The sequence below is a fragment of the Charadrius vociferus genome, unplaced genomic scaffold, assembly GCF_000708025.1.
Source record: "Charadrius vociferus isolate BGI_N301 unplaced genomic scaffold, ASM70802v2 scaffold147, whole genome shotgun sequence".
NCBI lineage: Eukaryota > Metazoa > Chordata > Aves > Charadriiformes > Charadriidae > Charadrius > Charadrius vociferus.
Window position 1 is genome coordinate 7,608,775 of NW_009649570.1, and position 20,761 is coordinate 7,629,535.

The following is a 20,761-nucleotide window of genomic DNA, read 5'->3' on the forward strand; positions in this document are numbered from 1 at the left end:
GTAACTGAGACAAAGCATTCAGAAGATACAAGACCGCAGCATCTCTACCAGCCAAAGACTGAACACCGGTAATCTTATTCCTCAGAGGCAGGTTTTAACACAAAAGAGAAATTAACATCTATCTATGCACTAGGGTCTTGAAAAGAAAAATGAGAGAACAATGAAGCTGCTCAGACATCTGGTATATTTGCCACAGCTAATAGTAACGAGACAGTGGGCAGAGTGCAGATTAAAGGTGAGAAGGTATGAAGGAATACTGTTAAGCATTTCAGAAGCCACACAGAAATGTAAAAAAATATCAGTACTCAGACTAATGAGCCTAATTTTTGGGAGGAATTGTTGAGCACTTATCATATTTAGATTGATAATCTATTTGTAGCGGTGCTCGAAGAAAGAGAATTAGACTCCTGCCTATTCAGTTTTGGAGCAGAACATGTCACTAAGTGCAAGAGACTTTTCAAGCTCTGTAGCAAAGAGGTCAAAGCATCACCACTGATGCAGACAGTGGTATTTACAGAGAAAAGGAGGAAAAGATCAATCCCTTCCCCCCAGTCCCCTTCAGTCTCCCCCTCTGAAGCGGCCGCTGCTTAAGCATTGCCATTGTATACAGAGGCACAAAATAATTGCCTCCTGGGTTTTTTTTTTTTGAATCAGGGACAGCAGAAGATGTTAGAGGAAGAAAACAACACCTTACTCAGGTGAAGGACTGCAGACTGACTGCTTGTAATTTGTGTACTAACAATCAATAACAATTAGGAACTGGTTTATTTCTCTGATGCTGTTCCCCAACCCTCCTCCACAACCTCACACCCCTTTGTCATATTATGGAAGTATCTGCTGATATGTAAAGCAGGGACTCCGGCCAAAGAAGGCCTCCTCTGTCATTAACCAAGAGCAGAGCAGAAGCAATCCAGGTCCCCTGGTTAGCAGCACACTTACGGCATACAAGTGCTCAATTAAAGCAGTCCTTTCAGACAATTATGGAGCATTATGGTGAGTCAGGCATAGAAAATCGTTGCCCTCTCCCCACCTTCTCGCAAGACAGACCACGTTTTGAATGTGTTTTCATCCCTCTGAAGGTGCATTGTTACTTACTTTTCAATTGCCAGGCCATGTACAACACTTGCATTAGAAACATGTTCTACGCTTAAACTTACAGGCCAGTCTCAAAATAATTGTTTTCCATGCATTTTATGTAAATACTATAATGATCATTTGCGGCTGGTTCCCATTTACAAGGTAATAACCATATCCAGGACTAAGTAGGCATCAAAGCCTAAGGGCAGAAGTGTTTATAACAGATAAACTCCGCAGCTGAAGGATACGTGCTAGCTAATACTGGTTTGAGAAGAAATGCCCCTAAGATACTATTATGCTGAAAAATTTTATTTAAGATTAAAATTTGAAGTGAACGAAGAAATTAAACCATAAATATGGGTCAAAGACTGAACGATAAGATGTTGTTTGAAATGTTAAAACATTAGTTGGCTCTTTCTCATTTCTCCTCACTGCTTCCAAGCCACCAGAGGGAAGGGGCTACCAACCTCCCAGAGTGCAGATTCAGCAGAGGACTGTGACACTGCAAAACTGTCACACTGACCTACTGGTACACAAATAGGAAACTGGAGAGAAACAAGAAGGGGGAAAAAAAGTTAAGAGAGTATTTATTGCTCTACAAGTATGTTATATTTATTTCATTTTAGCACTTTCTAGAGATAGCTCACACTCACTCCTCTTGCATCTTTTTTTATCATGAGTTGTTTTTTGTTTTTCTTCACTTCAGCTTGGTGGAATGAAAAAAATGAAGGCAGCTACCTGTTTTGCAGGCAACCAAAGAGTATAAAATCTTTCAGGCAATCACTCTCCACTGCTTCCTAAAAATGGCATCCAGACATCAAGGACAAGTTAGTGATAAAAAAAGATAACTAGCATGGTTATCTGAAGCAACATGATTTTCTCACATCTCTCTGTCCTAATGAAAGACCTCACTGTCTCTCAGATGCAGGCCACAATATAGTTTAAGACAAGTTATTTCATTTTCTATGACAGTCTAACATCACTCTCCACAAAATAGTCACAATTCTCTTAGACCATCCCAAGATCAATACCAATACCTTGATCGATGTCAACAAATGCTCTGCTGCTGCATGGCCTGCCAGAGAAACTGCTCCTTAGCCACAGTACACGTGGACTCCATGTGGTGCCAGGTCTCCTTGTGGGGATGTAAGGACAGTCACAGAGCTTCAGAGTATGTACCAACTTAACTACATCAGACTTGAGCTGACAAAACAATAAACTATTTCTTGGCTTACTATGACCCCTTGGATTACTGTCTGTGCCAGTGGACTTGTGATCATGGATTGAAAAATAGCACGTCTTAGAGTTTGTCATCGACTGTATGCTCTGCACAGCTGTCAGACAATAATCACAATTATTCTCTTTTTATTCAGCATCCTGTTGCCTATTAAGCCATTTCCATCACATCTCGTCAGTCCTCCCAATATTTTTGCTAGCACAATATTGAGTGATTTTTCAGCTTTTCAAACAACATCAATTCTTAAAGTTTTCTGCTGACCAAAAGATCTGGTTCATGCTTCTGCCTATACTTGCTGTCAGCGCTGCTGCTTACTAAGTGCTTGGGTAACCTTTCACCACTGGCATCCTGACACAAGCAGGGAGCAAGGTCCTGGACTTTTTTTAGGAGCAGCCGTTTTATCCTGCTATTAGGTGCTTGAACCCTCCGTGAGAAGGTTCCCATTGACTCATTCTGAGGTCAGATCTGTGGCCCTGTTAGACCTTTAATATTTTATTATGTTGAGAGCTAAGTCACTCAGTGGAATGGAATAATTAAGATTAGCAGAAAAATCTTAAAGATCTGCCAGTATAAACCCCAGGTAAACTGGGACTGCAGAAAAATCAGTGTATAAACAATCTTCTCAGAATATGGCACAAATTCTCTACATCTTATGGATGTGTAGAGACAACAACAGTTTCCACTGTAAGGTTTCCACTACACTGTTAAGCTGTATGAGTACCATAGAGATCTAAGCACTTTGCCTGGGCATAAGCAGTCATGCTGGAAAACCCTACCAGAGTTACTACATTGTTCTTGTTGGCAGCATAACCTGGCAATGCTGGTAGGTCTGAGGTGTGTCCCATGGTTCCCTGTGCTGCAGTCATCTCTACTGGTATAAGAGGTTTTCCTGGTGAACTGAGAAAACCAATTGACTGTTTATTTTGAGAACACACGAGAAACTCTGGGATGTCGCTTGAAGACTCTCAGGACTCAGTTATGCTCCTCGCTGCTTAATGAGGACGGGGGCTGGGGATTGCTCTACCTGTAGCTCAGAGGAACCTGTTAGCACAGGTCCCAGTGACCTTGGATAACATGAAACAGAAGCGAAGATACTGTGAAAACATTTCTCATGGCTCCAGTCAGTCTATGTCCATTTTCCCTGTCACATCTAAGAGTTACTTCTTCATCCTTATTAGACAGATACCACTGCTGTCTTAACTGGAACTACTCAGTATTTTGAAGCAGTCCGGTGATAGCCCTTTTTTCCCCCTCTTCTCCAGACTTAACCCTTTGTACATTACTTTAAGATTTCTGGGAAAGGATTATTTGTCTCCCACTAAACTTTGACTATTTTTTTAAAAATAGTTTGACCAGAGGCCACTAATTTATCTCAACAAAGTGAAAAGTCAGGATAGAGCTTGCTCTGAGGTCATGTCATCACCTGAAGTCTGAACATATGGATGCTCATACACATGAGCTGGTCTGTGCTCATGCCCAACCTCTTCCACCTCCAAAACCCACAGATTCTTAGTATGTACAGACTTAAAAGTCTGTAAAAGGCACAACAAAACCCGATACCCTCACCTACTGGTCAGTTTTACTAAACCAAGATTATCTCTACAATGAAAGAAAGAATCCCTTTCTTCCATTTAACTAGTAGCAGCTAGGAAAAAACTTAGGAGAGGAGTTTTTTGAAAGCCATGGTTTTGGATAGAGTGCAAGCTCCCTGAGGTCAGCAATGGAGATTCATCTTACACTGGACTACTCAGCAAAGCTCACACAAGGCCGAGTCACCAGGCCTTTCTCTGGAATACTTGCATATCGAGAAGCTAGGAGATGGTAAGACAAAATGACTGTATGGGGAAGCTGAGGGAAAACCAGCAGATAGTTAACAAAAAGATTGGGAACTGGGCTGAGAGAAAGGGAAAACAAAAGAAAAACAAACAGTTTCTTGGCAAAGGACTTGCTGGAAGGACAAGCCTCACAACTGTGAGCAGCATAATGACCTTCTGCTTGTTGTTTCTCTCCAGTCAGGAAAATGGGACTAGGTTAACATTCATCATTTAACCAGAACTGCAGTGCAGAATAAACCTGACTGAAAATGTACTTTATTCCCCGCCCCCCCCCTTAGCTAGAGCAACTCTGCAAGGCTAATAATGGGGCCAAAGAGACTCATTCTGACAGAAGACAACCTGGAGCAATGAAAAGCTGGGCAGTTTGAAAACCCTTAAGTGTATCAAGTAGAATGGACTACTGGAGAGTAGTGGGAAAATAGAACCACATCGGATTTAACCAGGTCCCTTACACTTTAATTAAAATAAGATTTAGCAATTTTATTTAACATTACCAAATTCTCCCAGGAAATGCATTTCTCTGTCTGTACTGTTACAAGACAACTGTTGATTAGGAAGACAATACCATACACAATGCTACGTCTATCCATAATGTGTAACCAGTAAGGTAGATTTCCCTGTTTGAGGAAAATATCCTAGTTACATTGCTTGGCTGCTAAATGGAAGTACCACATGCTATTAGGGTTTGCACTTTAAGTATGGAAGTGACTGGCCTATAAACAAGATTTTAACAGCTTCTCTTTTGAACAACTCTGACTGTTTAATTAATCTTCAGCCATTAACCATTCATTTAAAACGCCACTTACAAAATCTTAATTTTGCACATTATCAGCTGGTTCACAAATAGCTATCTATGAGCAGAAATGTAATGATCTTCCTCTCTCTCTCTTGGATCTTACCAGCCTTATAGTCATTTCTGGTTTCTTAATTAACCGCACACACATATTAGCATTTAAAATTAAATGCTGTTTTGTTAAAAAAATATTGTGCAGAGAAAAGTTAATACATACACACATTATTCTGCTGCTGATTAAAGGAGCAGGTATGAGTTTTTGGTTAAACAACATCCTGCTTAAGACAGGATTTAGCATCTCTTGCTCACACTAGGAAATACGCTATGGCAGGAACACATGCAAGGCCATATGATTTCATTCCAGCTGCATGGACGATCTCATTTTGTCTTTATTTGTGTATTTAAGAGGCTGACAACACCATCTGCATTTCACTCTCTATCCTCTGGTATGGTCTCATCTTCCAATAACAGACCTGCTCTTTCTCCAGGGACCTATCTTTGGCATTTGCATCCAAACGACTGAAAAAATGGGACATTACCAATAAATAGGCAGAATTAATGTAAAATAATTCCATGCAATAATATATCACATAAGAAAAGACAGGACTGGAGGGGGAAAAAAAAAAACCCTGAATGCATACAAATGCTTAACACAGCTGCCAAAACTCAGGCTCACCAGCATCTGCAGCAGGACAGTCACAAGGGACTTGTGGGAGCGCAGTATATAAAATTTTACACATCTGTCAATAAGTGAGGTGATCCAAATGCAAACCCTAGCAGGCAGGATGCACACAGGCAGATTTGTGACTATTCCTGATAGAATTTATTTCTGCTGAAGAATGCATGGCCCCAAACAAGCATGCGCACATTACACAGCAGTGGCAGCTCCGCTCTGGTTAAAGTTTGACAACTTCCTTCTGTTTAGACATGCTCTAAAATGCTCAAGGTCACCTGAGTTCCATGAAATCTGCGGTTTCCAGAAGGAGCAAGTTATAGGGTTAGGGTTCCAAAGTTGGAAGGATCTGGATGAAGAGCTCCTGGGAAATAGCACTTTGAACCCTATCTGTAAAGCAGTTTTTCTTGAGTGCTACCAGTAATTTTCTTTTTTCCCCATATAGGAGGGAAATGAAACCAAGGCTCATTTGAACGTGTCCCAGGAGGTCCAGGTACACAACATTCTTCCTAGTTAGCATGAGTATGCAGTACCCTTTTGTCCTTTCTGAGGAAGAAAACCACAAATAGTATCAGGAGCAAAAAACACAGTACAAGTATAACTCCAGTGGTACAACCTACACTCCTGTGGAACTGGTGGCCAAAGGTGTTTCTGGCCTGCCCTGCTCCCATAAGCAGGACACCTCTACTGAGAGCCTCCAGGAACCACTGAACCTCTGTAGTACTTGCCAACGGCAGTTTGAATTTAACTGTTGTCAGAAATCTGTTAGCCAGGAAGGACAGTAAGCTGACAAACATTAAGTTTCTGATTTTATCATTATGGGAAACAGTGACTGGATCGCAGTTCAGAAGACCCCACGGTACATTTCAGAAAAAATAAATTTCAGAGGTAAAGGAGTCAGAGGACAGTCCCAGGAGGTAGAGGGTAGTAAAGGACAAGGAAACAGTGTAGATGCAGAAAAGGCTATGTGGTCAGAGAGAGCGCATGGCTTCCTCATACTTGCCATGATTTGTAAATCAAAATATTTCGATGCATGACCACAATTCTCTTTCCAGTGTAACACAAGGTATAGTGGCAAATGGTATGTAGATATTACACAGCCTCATTCAATTTCTACCTTGCCTCCACACTATGCATCTTAAAGAATAACCGTTTCTCAGTAAAGGATCATCTGCTCCTGGAACAGTGGATTGCTTTTTCGCTATTCAGTGATAAAAGGTGTTGTAGATGGATGCACAGTGAGCAATGCCAACTGTACTTCATACTGAGAAGAAGAAAATTTCAGTTTCTGGCTGACTAGAAATATAGGACCAAGTAACATACCTGGGCAACCCTAACTTGCCCTTTTTGAACAAAGCCTTTTCTGTGCAGCTCTGGATTCCTATGGCCTTGGATTGAACAGGATGGGAGCAACCCACACCTGCCCAAAAGACAATCATTTAACCTGCTTTTTAGTTAAAAATGCTCCCTTTGTTAAATTTCAAAACGCCAGACCCCTTTACTCTCCTCTCAGGCTTACACACAGCTTACATTTGCCATTTGGTTTCTCAGGACATGCACAGCGATTTTTCCCTTTGATCCTTTCCAGGGAGAGGGAAACTGCTCAATGTCTTGCCCCTCTCTCTCATGGCTCTGGCCAGCTCTGAGGGTGGGAGGTGAGGGGCAGGGTTAGGGTTGCACAGAGGTATGGGTTTCATTTCCCTGTTTTTAACTTTGTATGCTGCTAGACTGAACATTCTGGAAGAGTGGAAGTTTCCATAAAGAAATTTCCTATAAAGAAACTTCCACTCTGAAATAAGGAAGATCCATTTTTCAATTAATTCATTAACATTGTAGAGTATAAGATCTTGCACAGTGCAACCCAACATAGCATCTCCAAAAACGGAAAGCTGGATCAGACTGGGGCTTTGGACTCTACTCCTACGTAATAAAAAAGCACTGGGTTTTTTATTAGCATTTTTTTAAATCTGCAACAAGATACAACTCTGAATCTATTCTCCCTAAACAAAGGAAAACTGTATTCATTTTTGTCAGACCAGCACTTTGAAATTCCCCAAGACAAGACACATAAATAAATGAAGAATTATACTTGGCAATGAGTTTGGCATCAGACTTTAAATGTTTCATAGCTCTGGGCTGAGGAAATAAGTCGAGCAAAGTCTCTAGAACCTTTCCGGAGATGTACTCAGGGTGTTTGGATATATTTGACAGCACCATGTTTAAAGGAGGAAAAAAGAGGAAATTGCTTATTCAAAACGTGAGAAAGGCTTGCACCATGTGACATGCCTGACATTTAAGTGATAATAGTGTTGTGCATATGCTCTTTTGGCTTTGGTCTGACACCTAGACTCTGCCATGGTGCAACTTAGCACTGTCATGGTACAGCCTTGATGACTAAACTCAGAGTGATGTGACTTACCACTCATTTCGGGAACATATGGGCCACAGATCACCCAGCCTCTGCCACAGGCTGGGGAAACGTACAGCGTCTCAGGCAAAGACCCTGCGAGTTCCCCAGCTGCACAAGGTGGCTGTGCAGGCTGCACCATCCTTTGGGATGTCATTTGCATTACAGAAAATTGTGGCTAATTAGAAATAAACAGAAAAATGCTTGATTTACAAAGAAATGTGTGATTTTGCCAGCTAATTTTTTTTCGCTCCCTTTAACTTAACATTCACAGAATACACTGATCATGCTAATGCTTTTGCGATATTCATTAATAAGGACAATTTACATTTATATAGCACCTCTCTTAGTTAAGAATTCCAAAGCTTTCAGCAAAATATACACAAAAAATTACATCTATTTCACTGAATATAGTCATCGTCGGAATGAAAATCAACAATTGTGAAGCAGTGCAGAAGAACGTTACACAACAGTTGCAAATAAGACACAAAGCAAACACCCAAAAAACCCAAAGCAAAAAACCCCTGAAATGCCAGATCCAAGTGAAGGTAAAGGGGACGTTAGTATGCAAACAGCAGCGTCAAGCAGGTCTGTGTGTGCCCTGAGGAGCAGTGCTTGGAGGCAGCAAACATACTTCATAATGATTAAAGCACCAGGCTTCATACATGTGCAGCCTATTGCTTTTCCGCATACTGAGGGAAATTCTCAGTTTAAACTGCGAATCTACTGAGAAGAATGAACCAGGAACACTAGATGGACTCCGGTGATGTGAAAAGGTAAGGTAAGCGTATGCCAATTGCGAACAGCATTTATCTGGCCACTAAGCTTCTTACTTTACAAACGCTTTCCAAATTTTAAAAGGTATTAATTATGTTAATACATTCCCCTGCAAAAATAAAATAAAATAAAAACGCACTTCTTGTTTCAAATGATATGCTTTAGTTCTCTATCATGACGACACATAACTGGAATTCCCAGACTGAAATCAAATAATCTATTCTCTCTGTGTTCAAATCCCCCTTCTATCCCAAAACTCATTTACTCTAGTCACTGATCAAGTCTCCCCACACCGTATCACAAGTTAAGAGTCACAGGTGGGAGAAAAAGCCATCCATCTAAAGTGAAAATAATAGCAAAACTTTGAGAGAGAGCATGCATGCGTTAGCAAGACCAAAGCATAAGCTATTAAGTGACAAATGTCTTGATAAATGTTCAGCCCTGCAAACACAAAATAACTTTGGTTTGGCTAATAAGCATCCATTATAGCTCTTTCCCATCATTTTGAGGCAGACAAGATAGTTTTCATACTTGACCCTTGAAAGCAGATTTGCTTTTGTAATTAACATTTTATCCAAGGATTTTTCTTTCCACATCTCTTTCTCTTTTCAATACTCTCCCTCTAGCATAGAAGGATTTCCTTGCCTGAAGTTGCCACTATATTCAACAACTGCTGGCTGAGACCTCGCGACCCACTGCATAAATTCACATAAAATTATTCACGTTTGGCACATTTTCTGCTGGCGAATAACAACAACCTTTTTGTCTCTGAGACAAAGGAAAGAAAGATTTAAAAAAAGCAACAAAGGCAGCCTAATAAGAATCCCACATTTCCTATTTTTTCCTAATCTGGTTAAACAGCCTTTACAAGCCTGAGAAATTCAACAAAGCGAAGTTGTTATGGCCTGTTTGTCTTTCAGTTCAGAATCAACACAGATGGAACAGCCTCTCAGCATGACTTCTGATCACAGGCTTAGATATGAGGTAACTTTTCTTGCCTGTTAGATGTTTTAGTTTTTGTTTTTCACTGAGTTATCGTGCTATCATGCAATTACAGCTAAATCCACACTAAAATCCAGGATCCCAACACCAAATCCAAACCTGGTTGGGACTTCAATCTTGTCCACATAGCAAGCCAAGAGTTCATTCAGTTTAGTTACAACCACAATACAAACAATCAAATAAAAGAGCCCAGAGAAAAAGGCTTGAGCATTTCTTTTTGCTGCATGGAAAAACAATGTATAGACCACACTTCACAAATGATGACATTTTTAAAATGTAAAGCTACAAAGTCCCTGTTAAAACTGATATTATGAAGCAACCTTTATGACAATGTCTTATTCCAATTGAGTTACATCTGTATATATTTATATTTGAAAAATACGTGAACCTGAATTTAGACTCCCTCCCACTGGGAATTCTCAGATCTTAGTTTATTGAGTTAGTATGAATTCGGTTTCTGATCCACTCACTATACACAAACCTTTGTGCGACTTCAGTGACAATGGCCTCAAGACTTTTTTAGTACAGCAAAACCTGCTAGATGGCAAAAAACTGTGATGACTACCTCTTATTTCACCCTCTTCACCCTTATGCAGTAGAAGAAGAGTTAATAATATGGAAGAAGAAAATTAGCAATGTCATTATGTTTGGAAAGATCTCTACCATACTGTATTTAGGTGAAAAAGAGAGATACTTGGCCCATTCCCTGCCACAAACAGATTTATGTCAGAAGTGTCTTACTATTTAAAACAATGACACAGTAGACATTTTTAAAGTACGATTATGCCACAAACAGAAAACACTCCTATATCTCTGCTTATGTATGTCTCCAAAACTAACAAGTGTGGTATCGCCTAGCATGAACTGAGGCTATGGGGAGACACTACAGACTGTAATATGAACTCAAAGCATGAACAATTCCTCAAGTCCCCCATGTCTTATTCTGTCAGCTCTTCTTTTCACATAGACTTTATGTCTTGCCTACACACTCATACGTTGGTTTGAAAACCCCAACATCATTATATTAGCACTGTGACAGTAATGAAGTCTTACATTCTTTTAGCCCCAAATTGCAGAAATCAACCAGTTTTAAAATCATCATAATGGTGGCTACATCATCAACTCAAAGGAATTTCTGTTTTCTTTTTAACCCAGGGAAAAACTTGACCATCTTTCTTTAATGCTATCAACCTGGAAGCTTGACAGTAAGGATTAAAAATTGCTCTTTCCTTCCCACTTGGTTATTGGAAAGGCTATGAAAGGCAATCAGTCTTGTGAAGCCACACTTCAGAGTCTGCATAAAAATGCCACGATTCCCAGCCCTCTCCCCAACCTAATTGAAAGTGTGTAATATCACACAGCTAGGGAAAACTAAACAGTAAACATACACAATATATCATGCTATCATACAAAACTTGTTACTAATAGGTACCTCATGATCAGCAGGATCGAAAGGGATCTGAAAACAGTGATTATTTTTGCTGCAGGGTAAGAACTTTTCCCCATTGAAAGAGGGAATAACACTCTCTCAGCAGTGCAGGAATTGGACTGGAGTCAGTTCATTCATTCTGTTTGTGAAATATGGACTTTTCTTTAATGATTTCTGTTTGACTGCTGCCTTGCTCAGATGCTTTGGGGGTACTGCTGCAGCAAATCATGGTTTTGGTTAAGAGGAAATCCATGGCTTTCTAGGCAGTAAATACAGGTGTCTGGGGCATCTGAACAGCCCCCACGCCTAGCCCCAGGCCTCCTCCCCACAAAGCTATCGTTGTTTGTAATGGCGATATTACCTGTCACCAGGAGTCTGTGGGTAGTGCTGCTTGTTTATTTTTGCATACAGTCCTTCCAAGTGCTCCCTCTCCATGGGTGCTGAAGGAGAATCACGTGGATATACAAAGGTTTCTGCTACTGCTGGTGAAGATGGTCTGTATATGCTTGCTGCTGGATAAGCTTCTCGGAAGTGGTTTACTCTGGCATAATTTGGATCCACCTCATCATCATCCATGTCAGGTCCTCCAGGACCAGCAGAATAATCACTCAGGCCTCTTAGTTGCTTTTGCCGTAACTCCTGATGCTTTGCACCAATCCTAACAATGAAAAAGACAAATACACAGTTGGATCCGCTTCAACAGCAACCACAGACACTGATTCATCACACAAATTTGGAGCACCAACCCCGAACCCAACTGTTTAGATCTTCTAGTACACTGTGAAATTGGTGCCAGATAAAACAAAATGGTGCATGCAGCAATTTTGCTCTTTACCTCTGGCAATCATCTTTGTAACCAAGGCTGGTCATCATTCTGATGAAAAAAAGATTAATACTGAATATAGTGTGGCTTTTCACAAGTGTGTATGTGTGTGTGTATGCACGAACACATACAGTTTTAATTCTACACCTACCCTCCAATTTGCAGTTAATATACCTAACCCAATCTTGAAACTTTTTATCTAAATTAGCCAGTAAAATTGTTACTGCCCCTTGGTCACTTGACCCACCTAGAATCTCTTAAATACATTACCTTGTGAAAAGTGGATTAAACGTGAACGTAAATGGAGAGATGGCACAGTTGTCTCAAATCAAAGGACCACAGTTAATTTGCTGAAGATTTAATTTTTTTTTAATATTTTATTTTGGCTACATAAATGTGGAAATCATGACTTATTATATAGGGGATAGGGACAAAGTAAAACAGCAAAGAAATTAATAGAAACCTGACAGAGATGAATTGGTACATATAAGTGAATTAAAGACTATTACTGGCAGTACTCCACTGTGATAAAGCCTTAAGTGGTATTACAAAACGCTGCTGCTAATCAGGGCCATTGTGTAATCTCTTTGGAATAGTAAAACATATTCAGGTAAATTTCAAACTCTGCTGATATTCAATGATTCAACATTCATGCTGGAGAAAAAAAAGCTATAGCAAGGCTTTGTGAGCACGCAACTTCTGTTAACTGCTCAGCTACTCTTCAACACAGCGTAATTAAATGCAGTGAGACGGATCTGGCAGAATGCTGACCACAGTACACGATAAATAGCATTTACAGAAAATAATGGAGCATGGAGGGAAAAACAAAGCATGGAAGACATACACAGATGCAGTGCCTGACAGAAGAAGTCAACATTTGCTGTTGACTGTAACTGAAGTACAGCAGCAGCGTAGAAACAGAGTAATTTGTACCACAGGAGAGCAAGTAAAAAGGGTCTACCAGACTTGGTTACCCCAGTAAAGCACAATGGCTTCAGGACTCTGCATAGCGAAAAATGAAGATGTTCTGGAGAAAGTCTTTAAAAGGCACAGAGAAAATGGTTCCCTAAAGAAACAGATGAGCGCATGGGGAGCTTCCAGTCTGACAGACAGGAGCTATTAAGTGCAGAATGGGATTCATACCATTTACTTTGTTTCATTAGAATTGTATCATCAAAATAAATGCTAATACTTTTCAAATAATTTGTAGCTAGAAAGGTCCACAAATAATTCTAACGAGAACAACATGCCTTTCTACACACATACTTGAGTACATTAATGTGTATTACACAAGTTTTCCAGCTGCACCTCTTCATTAACTGTGCTAGGACATATCTAGAGGTCATGATAGTTTTTAACACTTAAAATGTAGTCATACTTTACAGCAGGATGATCCTGCATATGATGCAGTCCTTGACAGTCAAGGGTGTGCCCACTATCCACTCTGCTTTCCCTCAGTGAAGAAGACAACCTTTCTCCTCCCTAGTACCCAAGTACTGTGTGCTCCACCTCGACTAATGTGTGTAGTTTTGGGCACCTCAATATAAGAAGGACATCAAACTATTAGAGTGTGCCCAGAGGAGGGTCACGAGGACGGTGAAAGGCCTCGAGGGCAAGACTTAGGAGGATTAGCTGAGGTCACTTGGTTTGTTCAGCTTGGAGAAGAGAAGGCCGAGGGGTACTCTCATGGCAGTCTACACCTTCCTCAAGGGGGGCAGCAGAGGGGGAGGTGCTGATCTCTCTCTGGTGATCAGCAATAGGACACGAAAAAATGGAATGAAGCTGTGTTAGGGGAAGTTCAGATTGGACATCAGGAAAAGGTTCTTCATTGACAAGGTGGTTGGTCACTGGAACAGGCTCCCCAGGGAAGTGGTCCCAGAACCAAACCTCTCAGTTCAAGCAATGTCTGGGTGACGCTCTTAGTCATATGGTTTAGTTTTAGGCAGTCCTGATAGGAGCAGGGAGTTGGACTTGATGGTCCTTCCAATTTGAGCTATTCTATGATTCTATGAAATATTTTAACATAAAGACCATGTGAGAGAGTAACACACCATTTCTACTTTTCCTCAAGTTCCTGATCCCAGCCCAGTTAGTCAATTTTCCTTAATTTTTCTTCAGATATCATTAAAAATATTCACAAAGACTTAATGTAATCTACTACAGTAGTTCTTAGAGATGAAAGGATAATAATAAGAAATAAGCTACAATCTACCTACATCCTTAATACCTCTCAGGTTTCTACACTGAGGCTTCCTAAGAATTCCTAAGAATTTCTCCTTTGTTTTGTCCTGGAGCTTCTTTCCCTGTACAATAACCTCCTCGTCCCGTAGTAACCTTCACTCCATTTCCATTTTGCTCCAGGTTTTCACAGCACACATGCTCCCTATTTTGAACTCAAATCGTGGCCCAGGTCAGGACAGGCACTACCCTCAAGTGCAACCTCACCCAGAGTAAAGCAGTATCTTGAAGAAGTCGCAGACTTCAGAGTGAGCCTTTGATTCTGCGCAATTCTGACTCTATTCACAAGGGAGATTTTACTGGAGGATCTTATGGAGGGCATAGCCTGGTGTCGATATGCGATAAATTCAGTTAGTAAGACACATATTCTGTCATTTTACTGCCAATTGCACTGGCTTAGCTGGCTGATGGCTTCTTGGGACAGCGGGATTTTAACGGCATTTACAGAACGATGGGACATACAACTTGTTCTTTGCAAAACTAATGGTGACACTGGTATAGACTTTGGTAGAAGTCATGCTTTTACTCATAAAGCAATGGACAATAGCATGGGGAGAGAGTCAACACTGAGGAGCTGTGTATGAAAACAGAAACTAAAAAGCAGAGGTCAGCTTGCATTTCTATCTAAGCCACAAACCATTCCTAGCAAATGAGTAATAATTAGAGAACAGCTGAAAGTGTGGAAAGCCTTTATCCTCCAAGGGTTTATGAATAAAGATAAAAGAGAGATTATACAGCAGGGAGTGGTGGAGGGAGCCAGTCTGCATGTGTTTGTGAGTGAAACATCACATTCAACATTCACGTAAAGGAATTTGGACTAAGTTATCCCTTGGTCCATTCATGTAAAAACACAACCTTTTCAGGTAGCTCATCGTCTGAGAGCACTTGTTGTACTACAAGGACATGGGTAGATTTCCATTGCAAATAAGGCCTCAGACATCAATGAAGCAGGGAGGGAGGTCTACACTGCTGTTTTCCATCTTTCATACATATAGACACTTCAAGAGAAACCCTCTTGGAGAAGGATTAATATTTTACATGTGCCACATGGGATTATGTCAGAAATGTAAAAACGAAGGCACTATCTTTGTTTAAAGAAAATAATCACACAAGTAACTGTTAGCTCCTGGACCCAATAACTGTCAGTTTGGTAGTAGTCCTTGCATCTGATTATCCTGCCCTTCTTCTGCTAAAATGCATAAAGCACTTTTGAGATTGTTGCTGTCTTCCAGATGAATTCTGAAAAAGCACTGAATGTTCTTAAAAACCTGAGAGACTGTGGAGGGCTTCACCCTCAATTAGTGACCAAAAAAGCCCAAACACAGACTATTCAGTGCAGGAATACATCACATGAGGTACAAGTTTCATGGCACACAGGTCCATGTGGGACGATACAGGCAGAAAAATGGGACGACACTGCGTTTCAAGAAATGGTCTTGTCACACAACAGTGTAGAAGGCATGGCACACAGTCCCGAGAAGAGTCACAGCAGTTTCTCAGAAAATGATGAGCCACAATATTCTTTGGACCGATATATCACCTGTTCCCTAGGTATTTAAGACCTATTTGAAAGCAAGAGTAGTGCAGCACAGCAGTATCACGTGAATCTTGCTTTCATGTCTGACAGTGAGAGTAATTTGTCCTGCTATCAATACTGGTATATTCTATACAACAAAAGCTGGAATTAGGTCACCACAATTTTCTTTTGTTCCTGTGAATAAGCCTAGCTTCTTCAAGTTCTCCTTCTGAACGCAATCTTCAATTGCTGCCACTATTATAAGTTGAACCTGCTCAAGAACAATTATTTCTGTTCTATATTATACGGACCAGTCAATACCAGGTTATGCGAAATTCTTCATGATCAATGTTTAATCTTTTCAATATGGCTATTATAATTGCATTAATATTTCTTGTTTCCTTTTTACTCTTCCACAGAAATCTATAAAATTTGCTCAGTGATCTCTTTTTCATTTCAATCCAAAAATCAAATATAGGGAAACAAACTATCAGATGGCTGTTTTTTCTTTCTTTCGATTTACCTGTCCTTCCATGCCTTCTCTTGTGTTTTTCACCTTTGAAGTTTCTTCACTTTTTTGTGAAGTTTTAAATACACTCACTGTGCTTCAGCATCTGTTTTCACCCAGTTTTAAAGCAATCTTTTCCGTAGCACATCCCAGTAGGTGCCCAGGAATTCTTTACTGAGGTACAAAAAATTAGTGTGCTGTTTCTTCCATCACTCCTGTAATGCTCTGCTAACCCTGCTAAGCAGGCTACTTCTGCTATATCCATTTCTGCACCTTCCTCTGCATTTTGCTCTATCTGAAACAGCAGTATCTTTACCCCCCATCACACACACAAAAAAATAAGTCTTCCAAATCAACACAGCTATCACAGCAACCAGCTTACAGTTATTATGAACAAACAATTACTACAAGAGAGTCCCAAACTCGCAGTACAGGATGGGTCTGGTTAAACAACTAGTGCAAATTTGTGACAAAAGATAAAATGTCACTCAGCACCACGATGCTGGCAGTGAAACCAGAGATGAGGGGAGGCACAGGTCACCATCTGAACAATTTAGTGTAGCACTAAAGTTTCTACAAACTTCCTGATGAGGGAAAGGGAAAAGAAAAACTCACACAGAATGAAGGGAAGTTAGATATATTTCCTTTTGGGTATCCCATATCAATCCTGCTTGCTCTCTTCCGCCACCTGAACACCATGCTCTCCAGTTAAATCACTGCATGACAACTGCATCAACTTCCCTTAGCTGTGTTTCTGTAAAAACACAACCTTTGCACACAAGGAGCCAGAGGACAGGCAACAGAAGTGCTGTATCAAGCAATGCTCTTTTTTTTTTTTCCCTGTGACCCATCGTTTTCTCAATAGCATCCAAACCTGTATCCTATCCTAATCTTTTCTGTTGCTTTCAAGACCCACTAGCTATCACTAGAACCTTTCTCTACAACAAATAATTTCAGCAAAGAAATATAGTTTGATAAAATACATAACCTCAATAGAACTACAGGTAACATTTCCAAAACGTTGCATCCTATTTTTGGAAGTCAAGTGAATACAGGATCCTATATACCTCATGTACTTCTGGAAGCGGGATGTGGTATTTTGAAAATGCTTCTCTATACCCCACATAGTGTTCAGCAGCACAACCCCAGAGCTATAAATCAAGGCAACGCTCTCATTTATCCTTCAAACAGTCTTCCTACCTGACATCCACACAAATCATATATGGTGATTTCTCATGTACCAACACATGAAAAGATGCATAAACCTACAGTACAGCAGCCATAAAAGGGTTAACAGCCCAAACAGCTCCTTCCAGCTGCAGCTCAGACACACGATTGAGTTACTGTGGCTTAACAAGTTATTGTGTTTCTGCTGAGCTACTGTCAATGACCACATATGTATTCGCCGCCTGTGACAAACACAATGTAAAACGCTTTAGCTTGACATCAGTGACAGAGATACTGACAGGCAAAAGCTGGCTCCAAAGACTGCAGCGCATGCAGAGTGAGGCAGCTGCAGGAAGGGATATGGACCACCTCAAGAAAACTCCAGAAGAGCTGAGCAGAAGTGACTTTTGGAGCAGTCCCAGAAATGCTTTTGGGAATGGAATGAGAGCTAGGAAAAGCCGTAAGAGATACTCCTCATCTTTTGGTCCACCAAGCAGAAGCTGGGCGGGTGGCTGGGTTGCGAGTGGGGAGCAAGAAAATGCTGAAGGTTCTAAAACCAGTGCTCTAAGCCTCCATGAAAATTAAAATGCAGGAGTTAATGTTACCAGCACAGTAGCTCAAAGAAGGCCAGGGTCATTAGAAGCCGTGGAACCCAAAGACTGCCTTCAACAGGGAAGAAACAGCATGATACTGGATGCAGCCCAACCTGCAGTTCTGGAGGCCCAACACCAGCCCTAGCTCAAGAGGAGGTTTGCACAGTGAGTCACAGTTTAACAAGCCATCACCCTGGATCAGGACAAAACTTGAAGCAGCATGTCGCCCTGGCTCTGCCACCCCCAAGCGAGGGACTGGGCACCTGCTGCCCAACAGGAGACATGAGAAGCAACTCAGTGGCACCAACAGCTACTAGATCTGGCCACAGTGCAAGAACTGTGGGAGGCTTGGCCCAGGAGAGATCGTGGGCTTTCTTAATTGGAGATTTGCAAGGCTGCGCTTCACACCAGAACAGTTTTAGACAGGGAACAATGATGAAAATAGGCCCACAACAAAAAAGCACAACCTTTCCTGAGGTGTTTGAACTCCTCCTCCCTTGCACTCCCCATGAGTTCTGGGTCATCCTGTTTCTTCTGACTTTCCAGGGAAAGTGTAAAAGTGATGCAACACTTTTTTATTTACCATGCACTGTGTACTTAGGACTGTGTTGAGCACAAAGAATGACATGATTTGAGCCCCAAGGTGCCTATCTAAGTACTCAAACACAGGACAGAAAATGCAGCTGCTTACCAAAACAGCATATTTCACAAAGGGACCTTATTTTATACTTCAGATGAATAGAGCAACATTTCTTGTATGGTGGATTAAAAGCAATAGACTTTGAAAAGCAATAGACTTTGTGGAAGCGCAAACAGGTACATGAATGAGCAATATGCTGGCTAAGTCAATGAAAGATGTTCCCAGGGGAGAAGGATGAATAACAAGCAAAGACAAAATGCGTAACAGAAACTGGGCCATAGGTCTTTTAGGATAATGTCTACTCTGTTCGGAGTAAGAGGTGCAGAATAAGAGCAGGTAAGCGAGTGTGGGTACAATCAGTTTGAGTTATACCTAAACTCCAAAAAAGGACCCGATCCTTTAAGTCTTTTGAGATCATTGAGATGCTAAACATTCTTCCACTCATTTGGTTGTTCCTTGTGAACAGCAGAATAAAAGCTGCTGCATTGCTTTTTTTTCCCACTCATGTGACTCTCCCCAAGATCTACATACCGCAACGATTACTCAATTTACATCTGATTTAGTATCTTAATACTTCAACTGTGATTTTACATAACATTTCTGCTTTTGTCTCTCATTTACCTAATTCATACATATATTGAGTAACGGGTTGTCTAGAGGAAAGCAGCCTATTTCTGCAGGAGGTCACTTAGATTTCCATTGGGTTTAATGTTTTAATTCCTTTCTAGCTGCTAGCAAAATATATTTTGGTAACTAAACTCTTGTATTTTCATTCATTTACATAATAGTGGACTGAATAGATCTTGCCTTCAGATATTCATAAGCCATAATCACTGATGGGAATGGGTATATTATACTTGAATATCTGAGGAGATAATTTCAGTACGGTGCTTTTAATTTTTTTTTTATTTCATAATCGTTTTTCAGACAGACATGGTCTATAATGACATTAGCAATCTTATTCAAACCTGCATCTTTCATCAGGAAAAGACTCATTTGTATTTTTTCAACTATCACCTACAAAAACTCTAGAGGCAGGCAAGTCTCATAGCTAAAAAATTAAAATAAAATACAAATCCACCTCTTGCTAGTAAATTAAGGACATCTGATACGGACTCATCAAGACACAAACAATATCTAATTTAGTATTATCTTTCAGGATATTCTACTGGATGCATATTTGTCAAAAACATCTTCCCCATAAGCTATGCAAGTGTTTCTTCATTCCAGCTCATTCTATTGTGCTGAATTTGAACATCTTCTCCCCCATAATTAGTATCTGTAATTGTAAACAAGAACAGAAACAGCCTCGGAATAAAAAAAATAGGCAAGCCACAAGAGTAAGAGACTGCAACTCGGGCTAAACAAGATAGATCTTATATCAGCATTAACTGGCTCAATGATAAAAACCACCAGGGCAAAACATAAAATATTGCCTGTTCTAGATAACTACCCCATACCCATATAACACTGAACTGACTAAAGAAGCTGCCTTTGGAGGGCTGTAAGTAATGAAACAGCGGAAAGAAAAACATAAGACGTAGATAGAGCTACACTGACCTTAAAATTTAAGATTAGGACAAACTGAAGATGAAACACAGCCCTTTCACGCCACAAATGAGGAGTGAGAGCTTTGGATAGACAAGACGGAGGTCTTAATGTTCTTCCATTTATTTCAGAGGTGACAGGGAGTGATTACCAACTTACACAGGATCCTTCCCTCTGAAGAAAATCCTGGCTCTAATGAGGTCAGTGCATTTTCTCCCACCCTGTGAACTTCAATGAGAACAGGATTTTAACTTTGCTGTTAAATCTGGGTAAGTTTTTCTGTCTCTCTTTTGTCCACATTAGTTGTACACTGGGTGAAACGCAGCAGATTACAGAAAGCCAACTATTGGAAAAGCCAAGTATATTATATTCTGTATTTTACTATACTATAATTTTCTTTACTCACAACTATCCTGAGTTATTTTTTGAAGTGACAATATCAGAAAAATTTATGTTGGAAGGAACCCTCTGAAGGTCACCCCGCTCAATCTCCTGCTG

General features: G+C 40.5%; 1 protein-coding gene across 1 annotated transcript in view; it reads right to left on the reverse strand.

Annotated features, from left to right (window-relative positions):
* Positions 1-20,761, reverse strand: part of PARD3B (par-3 family cell polarity regulator beta) — a 406,080-nt gene that overhangs the window by 66,565 nt on the left and 318,754 nt on the right. The window contains exon 20 of the mRNA XM_009890252.1: positions 11,592-11,888. Within this exon, the coding sequence (XP_009888554.1) occupies positions 11,592-11,888 (297 nt within the window). The remainder of the gene's footprint in view (positions 1-11,591; positions 11,889-20,761) is intronic.